Raw genomic sequence first — 13126 nt, 5'->3', positions numbered from 1 at the left:
AAACAGCCAGGTTTGACAATGAGCTTCTCCATTAGTCAGTGGAGACGAGAAACAAAGGAGACTGGGGATGCCATTCAAAGAGATAAGGAGTCTCTGAGAGACTTGAGCAGACAGGGGCTTTCTTTTCTCCCTGTGTTGATGGCACATCAAGGTAGTGGTAAAATCAAAGGACGGACCTAAATCTGAGAAGTCATTTCCTGTTCTAGTTCAAACAAGGGCAAGATACAACTGTTTCATAGCAGAGAAGAAAGTATTTAAAAAGTCAGCAATAAATAGCAGATTTCTTACAATGGAACAACACAAAAACTATAAAAAAACAACCCACAGACATTGGGAAGTGGAAGCCTGCCCAGATGGTTTCCTATGTGGAGTGGGTCAGTTACCTCCATGGAAGAGTGCCCACAGCGACATAGTAACATCACCTAATTACTAAAGCAGAACAGAAGGAAGAGCTAAGGGACTGAGGAAATGTGGCTACTTAGCTGCTTCCTTGGTCTGCATTCTGAAACCTGGGCCCCAGCTGGTTGTGTGGATGGAATTTACATTCGCTCCAGTAGAAACACTTTGAAAGACTTGCTACATGCCCTCAGGCATCTAAGGAAAGATAGTGAGGAACTGGTTCCTTCCAGTCTAGACCTGAGTCTCCAGTCAGAGTCTCCAGTGATCATTAGCAGGTGAGATAACTTTTGTGTTGCCCAGAATATAGATGTCTCCTGCTGTCTGCGCCACTTCAGTGAACCTGGGACCACCTTCCTTCCCTCAGGCCTTGATTCACAGGGGACTCACTGACCAGACTTACTTGGTAGCAGCTTTTCTTGTCTTGTTCTCTGTTATTTTTACTACTGAGGAGGAGACCTGCTTTTGTTTGCAGCATTTGAAAAGGCTCAAAAAAGGGTTTACAGAAATATACATCTAGATTCAGATTTCTGTACTGGAAACTGTGGCCAATAATGAAAAGGTAAAAGTATCTTTTAAATGAACCACTTTTTAAGAAAGGAATTAGCTACTTAAAGCAATCACATCTGTGAAGAAAAGCCTGTGGTGCAAGGAAGAAGTCAGCAGATGGCAGCCACTACCTTTCCGTGGGACAAACAAGAAGGGCACGGGCTCCTTACATTAATGAATGAGGCGTTGATGTAATCAGAATCTGGAACCCCTTCCACAGGCGTCAGGTGCACTCTGGAGTGGTCATCTGAGAAAAACCAAACAAGACATTAACACTTCAATAGATCCAATCTTGTTTCTCATTGTCCCCAAAGCAGATTAGCTCAGAAAGCTTGTGTCTCTGTGACTGAGACATGGCATTCCAATGCTCTTTGTTTTTTATATACTCTTACTTTGTAGATCAGGCTAACCCAGGATGCTCATTGTAGCCTAGGCTGGCTTGAACTCAGGACAATCCTCCTGCTTGAACTTCCCCAAGTTCACAGAAGCCACTGTACCTAGCCTTTAGGTTGTAGAGAACATTTTTTTAATATTTATTTTGTGTGCCTCTGCCTGCTTGTGCTTGTGGAGAATCAAGTCTCTCCTTCCACGATGTGGGATCTGGGCACTGAACTCAGGTCACTAGGCTTGCAGCAAGCACCTTTACCCAGAGCATCCTTGCTGCCTCCTACACTTGCCTTTTAAAACTGGTATTTAGTCTTAGCACCCAGGAGGCAGGGGCAGGGGCAGGGGCAGGCAGATCTCTGAGTGTGAGGACAGCCTGGTTTACACAGCGAGTTTCAGGACAGCCAGAGCTACATAGAGAAACCCTGACTCCAAAACTTTTTTAAGTTTAATATTAATGTGTGCGTGTGTGTGTGTGTGTGTGTGTGTGTGTAGGTCACAGGATAGCTTTCATAAGATGGTTTTCTCCTTCTATTGTGGATTGAACTCAGGGTGTCAGGAATCTTTACCTGCTAAGCCATTTCACCAGCCCTCAACATTATTTTACTTATAATGATAATAACAACAACAACAACAATAATAATAACAACAACAACAACTATTATTACATGTGCTACCCCATATATGTGGAGGTCAGAGAATAATTCTGTGGAGCTGGTTCTCTCTTTCCATATTTATGTAGCTTCTAAGTATTGAACTCAGGGCCTCAGGCTTACCCACTGAGGCAGCTCTCAATGCTGTTTTTAGTGCCCTAAATATGTAAACACCTCCACCACATTAGTGTTATTATATTGTATCTATAATATAGAATATTAAACAGTTGATAAAAAGTGCTTCTGGATAGATGAACTGACTATATACATATTTAAGTCAGGAGTGTATACTGCACAATACACCTACCATATGTGAAATGTTGTGTACATACATACGCACACTCATACATGGATACAAGTGAGATTGCAGGTTTCACCAATCACACCTGAGTAGGTATTTTCTCTATTAGTATTTACTGACACATTATGTACAAGTACTAATGCACTTACTGTGCACTAGAAAGCAAGCATTTTAAAGGGATGAGGGCCTGTGATATGGCTGAAAGGTTAGAGGCCCTTACTGCCAAGCCTGGAGATCCAAGAGCTACAAGACGAAGGAGACCCAGTTCCTGCAATCTGTCTTCCGACCGCCACATGTGCACCATGGCACATGTGTAGCTAAACACATACACACATAAACGCAATCAAAGTTAGGAAAGGGTTTAGGAGGGTAAATCTTTTAGACAAGATTTATTATTGCGCGAGTCAGAGCTCCTGAAGCTGGAGTTACAGGTGGCTGTGAGCCTCCGTGTGGGTACCGAGCTGAACCTGGGTGCCCTGCAAGAGCAGAGCTGCTCTCATCAGCCGAGCCATCACTCTAGCCCCCAGTGAGAAAATTTTAACAAGCCAATATATAAATGCAAAGAAGTTCAAACAAACACTCTGTCTCATGCCCTACTAGGAAAAGCAAACTCAATAGCAGAGACTTAGAAAAATACGTTAGATGACATCAGTCTGTTAGATTATCAGTAGCTGATTCTGGGAAGAAGTTATGTTTAGGCTAGAAGTGGCCCTCCACAATGGTACTGCTATTGACAATGTCCAAAATGACAGTGTGGGCTTGCCCAGACTGGACTCAGACTAAGCACTAGAAGGACTGCTACCTAAATTCATTATCCCCAGAAATCTTGTGAAGTAATTTCTGCTGTCAGGAAAAGCCATTACTTCCCTTACCTGACCCTTACAACCAACTACCTCTGGCAACGGGCTGTAACTGATGGGCATCCCTGTGCTGGCTCCCAGGCCCACATGCCCACTGCCTGCTTCCCTTACACTGGCAAGGCTTCTCCCTGCTTTCACTATTCTCTCTTTTCCTGAGAGAGCACCTCTGCAGTCTGATTTCCCAATAAACCTTTCTTTCTAGCAATGGAGTGGTTTTATTCGGTGGTTTCACTTGCTTACAGCTAAAGAGAACTTTGTATGATAGTTTGTTTGGGTAAGCAGTGTGTGTATCAAACAAACAAACAAACAAACAAACCACACAACCTACTTTCTGCCTGGTTCCATGGAGCTGCCCGGCCTGGTCTCTAGAAACTGGCCTGCAATTCAAACTGTGGTCCACTGTCCCACCTGACTGTGGGGTTGTCTGGCGTTTGGGGAAAGTACACGTGCTCTTTCAGCCCTAAGGATGAACCATATTGTTCTTACTGCACCCTCCTGTTACCAACATGAAGATCTTTTCCATCCTCAAAGAATCTATGTAGGGGTGTAGTTTCAGATGCACTCCAAGAATCCCTACAGACACTCACAAGGCAGGATGTTTACATATCGGTTTTTTTCCTTGTTTTCTTCCTTGGAGGCAGCCTCACAGGTGGCCTGGATTGGACAGGCAGGGAGGGCCTGAAAGGTTAAGAGAAAGTAAAGGCGTTATTAAGAGGGATAAGTACCAAGCAGGCATTCTGCTTGACCACACCCATCTGTCAGTTACGCCTATTTGGAGGGGAACACAGACCCAGGTGAATATTTACAGCCTAACACAGAAACTTCACCCTTCTCCTACATTCTTCAAGCCTTAAGGATTCATTCAATACGGAGAATCCACAGGGGAGGATGCATGCTTCTTATATGATTATTAGAGTACTATCACAATGTGTGACCGGTAAACTGGGAGTGGGGACTATTAAGGGAAAAATGGGTCACATATTTATTTATTCATGTATGTATTTTGACCATCATGCAAAGGCAAGATGAAACTCAAGTGTGAACTATTCTGAGTGACTGGTTAGCCAGTGCCTCTTTAGAGGTCTTTCAGAGACAAGGCACGCAGGCTCTAGCACTGTGTGGCAAGGCCGGGTGGTCAGCACCCTCACAGCGGTGTGGCAGGTGGGAAACGATGGAGATGGGTGAAGTGACAGAGAATGGTTATCAATTCTGGAGTAACTGTAGCATAGCTGGCCCAGGGATGATGTAGGTAAACAAAGTGTCTTGACATGAGAGCCTGGTTGTATGTAAATCTGTTAACCTTCTCAGCCTGCATTACCTCATCTTCAATGCAAGGAGTGAATGACATAATGTCATGTGTGGTATAAAGCAGTATTCAGGAAATCAGTGTAATGAGAGTGTGATGCTGAATTCTATCTGAACTGTTCCCCTCTTGAGTGTTCCACTTACAGCAAAGAAAGAAAAACAGGAACTAATTTGGCTAACTGGGATAACTTCAATTGAGTGATCAGAACATTTTTTTGAGCTTTAAAAATTGCCCTATCTTCTGATCTAGCAACTCTACTTCTGATAATTTCCTCAAAGAAACAAAATGCCTGTGTGAACTCTTTTCCTTCATCATCTTTAGAGTGATTGAACACTGACACAAGCCAGTCTTCAGCAGCAGGGGAGAGTGGAGTAGATTACAGTGCATGTGTGACTTTACATTCAAACATATATGCTGTATGCCTGTTAGGCTAGGCATATAATATAGCAAACAATGATGAGCAAAATATACGTGGTTCTTGCCCTTGTATACAGTATAAACTTGTGAGTGACATTAAACTAGTAATACAAGTCACACACACACACACACACACACACACACACACACACACACACACAGAGTCATGAAAAGCAGAATGCTATTAAAAAAAAAACAAAAAGTATTGGAGAGGTCAGGAATTCAAGGCCCATACCTAAACATAATTAAAGTAATTTACTGCAAAACAACAGCCAATATCAAATTAAATGGAGAGGTACTTGAAGCAATCCCACTAAAATCAGGGACAAGACAAGGATGTCCACTCTCCCATATCTATTCAATATAGTACTCAAAGTGCTAGCTAGAATAATAAGACAACGAAAAGAGATCAAGGGGTTACAAATTAGCAAAGAAGAAATAAAGGTATCACTATTTGCAGATGACATGATAGTATACATTAAGTGACTCCAAAAATTCTACCAGAGAACTTTTTTGGCTGATAAGCAACTTCAGCAAAGTGGCTGGATATAAAATTAACTCAAGTAAATTAGTAGCCTTCCTCTACTCAAATGATAAACAGGCTGAGAAAGAAATTAGGGAAACAATTCCCTTCACAATAGCCCACAGATAATATAAAATATCTTGGGGTAACTCCAATTAAACAAGTGAAAGATCTGTATAAGACTCCAAGTCTCTAAAGAAGAAAGAAATTGAAGAAGATCTCAGAAAATGGAGAGATGTCCCGTGCTCATGGATTGGCAGAATTAACACAGTAAAAATGGCCATCCTACCAAAGGCCATCTACAGATTCAATGCAATCCCCATCAAAATTCCAACATAATTCTTCAAAGACATGGAAAGAAAAATTCTCAAATTCATCTGGAAAGGCAAAAAGCCAGAATAGCGAAAACTTTTTTTTTTGAGTTCTTTTCTTTTTGAAATTTTATTTTTTTAATTAGATATATTCCTTTATTTACATTTCAAATGTTATTCCCTTTCTCGGTTTCTGTTCATAAGCCTCATCCCCTCCCCTCCCTCATATAGGTGTTTCCCCCCATCCACCCCCTCTTACTGCCCCCCCCACTCCCAACAATCCCCTGTACTGGGGGTTCAGTCTTGGCAGGACCAAGGGCTTCCCCTTCCACTGGTGCCCTTACTAGGCTATTCATTGCTACCTATGAGGTTGGAGCCCAGGGTCAGTCCATGTATAGTCTTTGGGTAGTGGCTTAGTTCCTGGAAGCTCTGTTTGGTTGGCATTGTTGTTCATATGGGGTCTTGAGCCTCTTCCAGTCCTTTCTCTGATTCTCCCAAAGGGGGTAGAGAAAACAATTCTTAACAATAAAAGAACAGCTAGGGGAATCACTGACCTCATGCTCTACTACAGCAATGGTGATTAAAACTGCAAGGCATTGGTACAGAGACAGACAGGTTGATCAATGGAAGAGAATTGGAGACCCAGTAATAAAACCACACACTTATGCACACTTGATCTTTGACAAAGAAGCCAAAAACAAATAATGGAAAAAAAAAGCATTTTCAATAAATGGTGCTGGTCTAATTAATTGGCTGTCTGTATGTAGAAAAATGAAAATAGACCCATATTTGTCACCTTGCATAAAGCTCAAGTCCAAGTGGATCAAGGACCTCAACATAAAACCAGATACACTGAATCTAATAGAAGACAAAGTTGGAAAGAGCCTCAAATTCATTGGCACAGGGGGAAATTTCCTAAACAGAACTCCAATGGCTCATGCACTAAGATCAAGAATTATAAATGGGACCTCGTGAAAATGGAAAGCTTCTGTAAGGCAAAGGACACAGTCAATAAGACAAATCGTCATCCTACAGATTGGGAAAAAAATCTTCACTACCCCCACATCCGATAGAGGGCTAATATCCAAAACATATAAAGAACTCAAGAAGCTAGCCACCAAAAAACCAAACAACCCAATCAAAAAATGGGGTATAGAACTAAACTGAGAATTCACAACAGAGGAATCTTGAATGGTTGAGAGGCACCTAAAGAAATGTTTAAAGTCCTTAGTGATCAGAGAAATGCAAATCAAAACGACCCTGAGATTCCACCTTATACTAGTCAGAATGACGAAGATCAAAACCTCAGGTGACAACACATGTTGGCAAGGATGTGGAGAAAGAGGAACACTCCTCCACTGCTGGTGGGATTGCAAACTGGTATGACCACTCTAGAAATCAATTTGGAGGTTTCTTAGAAAACTGGAAACAGACCTACCTAAAGACCCAGAAATACTATTCTTGGGAATATACCCCAAAGATGCTCCAACATGCCACAGGGGCACATGTTCCACTATGTTCGTAGTGGCCTTATTTGTGATAGCTAGAAGCTGGAAACAACCCAGATGTCCCATGACAGAAGAATGGATACAGAAAATGTGGTTCATTTACACAATGGAATACTATTCAGCTATTAAGAACGAGGCATCTTGAGTTTTGCAGGCAAATGGATGGAACTAGAAAATATCATCCTGAGTGAAGTAACTCAGACCCAAAAGGACATGCAGCGTATGTTCTCACTAATAAGTGGATATTAGCTAAAAAAAAAAAAAAGGACAGAATGTCCAAGATATAAGTCCACAAAACTCAAAAAGGTCAAAAAGCTCAAAGGCCAAGTGAGGATGCCTCAGTCCCACTTGGGAGGGAGAAGAAAGCAACCTCGAAGGGCGGCAGGACAGGGGAGGGCGAGAGGGGAACATGATCTGGTATTGGGTTGGGGGGAAAAGGACTGAAGCCCTGAGGGCCAGCAGAAAGAATGGAAAGAGGCCATCTCGGGAGGAGGGAGGTTGAGAGGACCCTTTAGAATGTACCAGAGACTTAGGAAATGAGAGACTCTCAGGACTCAAAGTGGGGGACCCTACATAAAAGGCCCTATAGTGGGGAAAGGGAACTTATTCAACCCACCTCCAGCAGAAAGACAGGGCATCAAGTGAGGGATGGGGTTGCTATCCTGAAGTCAAAGCTATGACCCATAATTCTTCCTGTCTGAAGGAAATGCAGGGATGGAAATGGAGAAGAGCCTGAGGAAAAGAAGGTCCAGCGACAGGCCCAAAGTGGGATCCAGCACAAGGGGAGGCCCCAAGACCTGACAACATTACTGAAGCTATGGGAGTTCACAAAAAGGGATCCTATCATGACTGCCCTCCAAAAGACCCATCAAGCAGCTGTAAGAGTCAGATGTAGATATTTGTACCCAATCAATGAACAGAAGCTGCTGACCCCTGTGGTTGAATTAGGGAAAAGCTGGAGGAAGCTGAGGAGGAGGGCAACTCTGCAGGAGGACCAGCAGTCTCAATTAAACCCCCCACCCCCAAAATCTCTCAGACACTGGATCACCAACCAGGCAGCATGAGCTGAGATGAGGCCTCCAACACATACAGCAGAGGACTCCCGGGTCTGGGTTCAGTCAGAGAAGATGCACCTAACCCTCAAGAGACTGGAGGACCTAGGAAGTTTAGAGGTCTGATGATATCCTTGTGGAGACCAGGGGGTAGGGGGAGGTATGGGATGTGGAACTGTTGGGGGGGGGGGTGGACTGGGAGGATAATAAAATCTGGAGTGTAAAAATAAATAAATAAATAAAAATTAAAAAAATAAAGCTTTAATTTCCATCCTTAAAAAAAAGCAAAGCAAAGCAAAGCAAAATTTTGATCAAAAGTAGATGTCCATGTGGAAGAGTGAGGCAGGAGATACCATTCCAGCAATGAATACTAGCGCCTGTGAAGATCCAGAGGCCCCTGAAGGGTCCCCTGCACAAAGACTGAAAAAGGTTGGTAAGTGTTACATAAGCTGGTGGAGATGGCAGGAGGAAGAGGGATGGCAGGAAGCAGGAAGAGTTTGACAGAGATTTTTTACGGAGATTCTTAAGACGGTAGTTTAGATCCCAACTAAATATATGAGTAAACTCACTGAGGGTTTTAAGAATGAAACTAGTTTACATGATAAAGAATACCTCTGGTTGCCATTTGAAAAGTAAGACTGAAGAGAGGCAAGAATCAAAGCTTGGAACAGATGCAGGTAAGGTGATGTGGTCTGAATAAGTTATCAAGAAGTGGCATTGTTTGAAAAGGATTAGGAGGTGTGATCTTGTTGGAGAAAGTGTCCTTGGAAGTGGGCTCTGAGGTTTCAAAACCCAGTCAGAACCAGGCTCTCTCAGGCTATGGATCAGGAGGTCTTTGCTTTAGTGCCTGCCTGTGTGCCCCCATGCCTCACTATCATGGTAACGGACCAAACCTCTGAAGACTGTAAACAGCCCCCAGTTAAATGTTTTCCTCCATAAGAGTTGCCTTGGTTATGCTGTCTCTTCACAGCAACAGAACTCACTAAGACAGATGACAATGGGAGCACCTGAGCTATATTCTGGAGTTACAGCCACTGCATTTGGAGATGGACGGAAGTGAAGTACACTGAAGGGAGAAAAAGGAATGAAGGAGAGCTCCCAGGTTTCCGGCTTTGGAAATAAGAATGATTAAATGAAGAAAATGTCAGCTTTGGAGAAGCTGATTTTGTCTGATGAAAGGTGCTTTAAGGAGGTAACAAGGCTATTTCCTGGGCCTTGCATGACAAGGCATAAATGATACGGTAAATCTAAAGGTAAGGGTAATCAGAAATTTCAGTTTAAACCCTGGAGATGCTGCAATGTTATTTCACTTAAGATGGCCAATCCTTGACTCTGTGCTGTTAGCACATGACGATAGGAAAGTTTCCTGCTTTTCTTTTCTTTGTGCCAACTCTTGCATACAGAATGGAGAACACATCTAGTCCTGGAATTCCCTGGCCCTCTTACACTTTGTCATCTCGGTCTAGGGTCCTCCATGCTGGCACAGGACAGGTGAAATTAACCCCTTTCTAAGATTCCTACAAATTTCTTTTTTTTTTTTTTTTTTTTTTTTTGGTTCTTTTTTTTCGGAGCTGGGGACCGAACCCAGGGCCTTGCGCTTGCTAGGCAAGCGCTCTACCACTGAGCTAAATCCCCAACCCTACAAATTTCTTTTTAAAAATGATGCAGACCAGAGAAACAGAGAGTGAGATTACTGTACTAGCCTTGGCTGGCCTTGAACTTGTTATGTAACTGAAAAAGACCATGACTTTATGATCCTCCTGCTCCACTTCCAGAATGCTGAGATTAAAGGAAATGTGTCACCATGCTCCATTTTATGTGGTGTCAGGGATCGAACCCAGGGCTCTGTATGCAAAGCAAGTAGTCCCAACTGGGTTATAGGCCTAGCTCCACAGAACACAATCTTTAACACAGAAAGGTAGGGATGAGTGATTGCTGCCTCACTGTACTAGCAGGACCACCGGGGAAGAGACAGGAAAATAGGGAGCGCTCTTTTCAAGGACAAAACAAAGGGGGCCTGACACTGCCTAAGTCCGGGTAAAAGCTGCAGAACTGAGTGACCAGAAGACATTACACTCTCCAGAAACACTAGGTAGTATCAGAGACCATTTCATTTCTTAGTCAAACTTTAACTGAACCAATGTTACATGCTTCAACATTTTTTTAAAAAAGGTATACATCTGCCATTCACTTTAACTTACAAGTTCACTCTGGATTCTTACTCGCTTTCCTCTCTCCTTTCACAGGTAAACTTGGAGCTTATCACGATCTTGTTATGGTATGTATCACATATACTAGTGTCTCATATACTTCATCCTTATTACTGCTCAGTGTATTTTGTGATGAAATGGAAGCATAATAAGGTGCTAAGGTGCTTTCCTTTTGGCTCAACATTATGCTTGTGTGCTGCATAGTTTCGTATGAACTTGACATGAGTCGTCTAAGAGGAAGGAGCCTCACGTGAGAAAATGCCTTAAGCTGGGCTGTAGGCAAGCCTGTATGGCATTTTCTTAATTAGTGATTGTGGGGGAGGACCCAGCCCATTGTGGGTGGGGCTATCCCTCAGCAGGTAATCCTGGATTCTATACGAAGGAAGGCTGAGGAAGTCAGTGAGCAGCACCCTCCATGGCCTCTGCATCAGCTCCTGCCTCCAGGTTCCTGCTCTGTTTGAGTTCCGGCCTTGACTGTCACCTGAAGTGTAACCCTTTCCTCCTCAAGCTGCTTGGATCACAGTGTTTTATCTCAGCAATAGAAAACCCAAGACATACATGTTCATTCAAACTACTGTTTGTAACTGGCATTTGTTCTTTCTAACAAATGAGAGATACAATTTTGGTTTGATCTTTTAAAACAACATTCATTTCTGTTTTGTTTATATACAGGTATGTCTGGATAAGTGTGCAGTTTTTGTGTGCCCCCAAAGAGGCCAGAAGATGGCACTGGGTCCTAGGCAGCTGGAGTTAGAGGCGGCTGTGAGCTGTCTGACTTAAGTGCTAGGAAAGGAACTCAGGTCCTCTGCACGAGCAGTCAGTGCTGTTAAACGCTGAGCCATCTCTCCAGCCCACATTATGATCTCTTAACTGCTGAGTCACCAGGCTTGGGACGGTTTCTCAGTCTTACACTACCAAATGTGACAGAATAGGTTCCACTTGGAACCTTCATCCACACTTGCTACTGTCATGCTTTAAATATATTAAATATAGTCATAACTGACATTTCTATGTAACCAACAGGGTCATCATCTTCCCAGTTTACTGGTGCAAAGGGTTTCCTCCTCTACACAGCGCCTCACGGAGTGCGTTCTCCACTGTCTTACTTTTCCATTATTTCTGTATACATTCTGGATACTAACTGATCACAGTTACCTGTGCTCTTCCAGTTTCTTTTATGGTCTGTACTTATCAACATTTTTGTATTGCATGTAATTAAATTCAATCTTTCACTTTACCAACATCTTCTGGTGTAAGATATCCTTTCCTGCTGGGTGGTGGTGCCTCGTGTCTTTATCTTGGGAGGCAGAGGCAGGCGGATTTCAGTTCTAGGCCAGCCTGGTCTACAGAGTGAGTTCTAGGCCAGCCTGGGGTACACAGTAAAACCCTGTTGGGCGAGGGGGTGTTGGGGAGAAGAAATCCTTTCCTACTATGATGTCATAGGTGTGTTTTCCTATATTATTTTCACATTTTAAATCTTGTCCTTTAAACTTCAGTATCTATGTCAAATGGAACTGGTACTTGTGTTTTATACGAGACAAATGTACACTTCACTTACTCTCAGAGGTCTCCCAGTGTTCCAGTATTACACATTGTAAAGGCCATTCTTTCCCCAACTAGAAAGGCAACAGCATTTCTATGATGAATCTGTTTCCATGTCTGCTCTTGGTATTTTGCTGCACTAGTCGGTCTGTCTACCCCGCTGACAACATCAAACTGTTGTAATAAGGACTCATTGTGTCTGCTAAGGCAGTTCTCCTCACCTTGTTCTTCTTCTTCTGGATTGTCTTGGCTAGTCTTGACTCTTTTCTCCTCCATAAAAATTTTAGAGTCAGCTTGTCAAGTTCCACACAAAACCTGTTGGGATTTTTATTGGAATTGCATTGAATCTGTGCGTCAGGCTGAGGAGAGCTGGCGTCTTCACATACTGAACTTCCTCACCCACAGATTTTATTCCTTAACTAGTTTAAGCTATTTTCCTTTAATGTATGCAAACATTTTTATAATTTTCTGTAAAGATTTTGCAGATATTTTGTTAAATTTATTCTTATATACTTTACAGTTTGGATACTAACAAAAGAGATATATTTTAAAAGTATTTTTATGGCCTACATACAAAAATTAGTCTTTATGTTGCTTTTATATCTGATAATTTATCTCTTGACGCTGACCTTTTCTGAAGAAATATTTGTAGCGATAACTCTTTGTTTTATCTTTGATTTTGCAATCCTTTCTTGTCTTGCCTCCCTGTTCTGTCAGGGATTACCAGAACTTGCTGGATCTCAGAACTGTTACTGTCAAGTCTCCTTTGAGCACTCTCACTTCACAGCCACCAGCAGTTCTATGAAAGAGAACACAACAACCAAATACACTAAATAATATAAACCAGATGCCATCTGGTGACTTTCCTATGTCTCTTCCACAGTGCAGCTATGGTAAATACCCAAAGCCCTTGTCACGATTCTTGCTAATTTCTGTGAGGTCATCAAAGCAGCTCAAATATCTGTCCAGTTTCATTACATGCCATATGTGCCTTCTTTACCTGGTATTCTAAAAATTAACCTGTCACTAAAAGTAGGGGATCCCAGAGGAGGGTCACACGCAGGACCTGATCTCATTGGCTTTTCCTCTTTCCTCTCTTCCATGTTTTTTTCTC

General features: G+C 42.5%; 1 protein-coding gene across 4 annotated transcripts in view; it reads right to left on the bottom strand.

Moving 5' to 3' along the window:
* Positions 1 to 13126, bottom strand: part of Ptpra (protein tyrosine phosphatase, receptor type, A) — a 109575-nt gene that overhangs the window by 23228 nt on the left and 73221 nt on the right. For 3 of the 4 annotated variants that reach the window (XM_006235006.5, NM_012763.2, XM_039104340.2), the window contains 2 exons: positions 3731 to 3821; positions 1116 to 1192 (listed from right to left, as the gene is read on the bottom strand). In XM_006235006.5, the coding sequence (XP_006235068.1) occupies positions 1116 to 1192; positions 3731 to 3821 (168 nt within the window). Of the gene's footprint in view, positions 1 to 1115; positions 1193 to 3730; positions 3822 to 12233; positions 12252 to 13126 lie in introns of those variants that run through there. The other variant, XM_063283139.1, reaches the window with a different exon arrangement.

Source organism: Rattus norvegicus, chromosome 3 (assembly GCF_036323735.1).
Source record: "Rattus norvegicus strain BN/NHsdMcwi chromosome 3, GRCr8, whole genome shotgun sequence".
In the NCBI taxonomy this organism is placed as follows: domain Eukaryota; kingdom Metazoa; phylum Chordata; class Mammalia; order Rodentia; family Muridae; genus Rattus; species Rattus norvegicus.
This window is presented reverse-complemented; position numbering and strand designations above follow the sequence as displayed.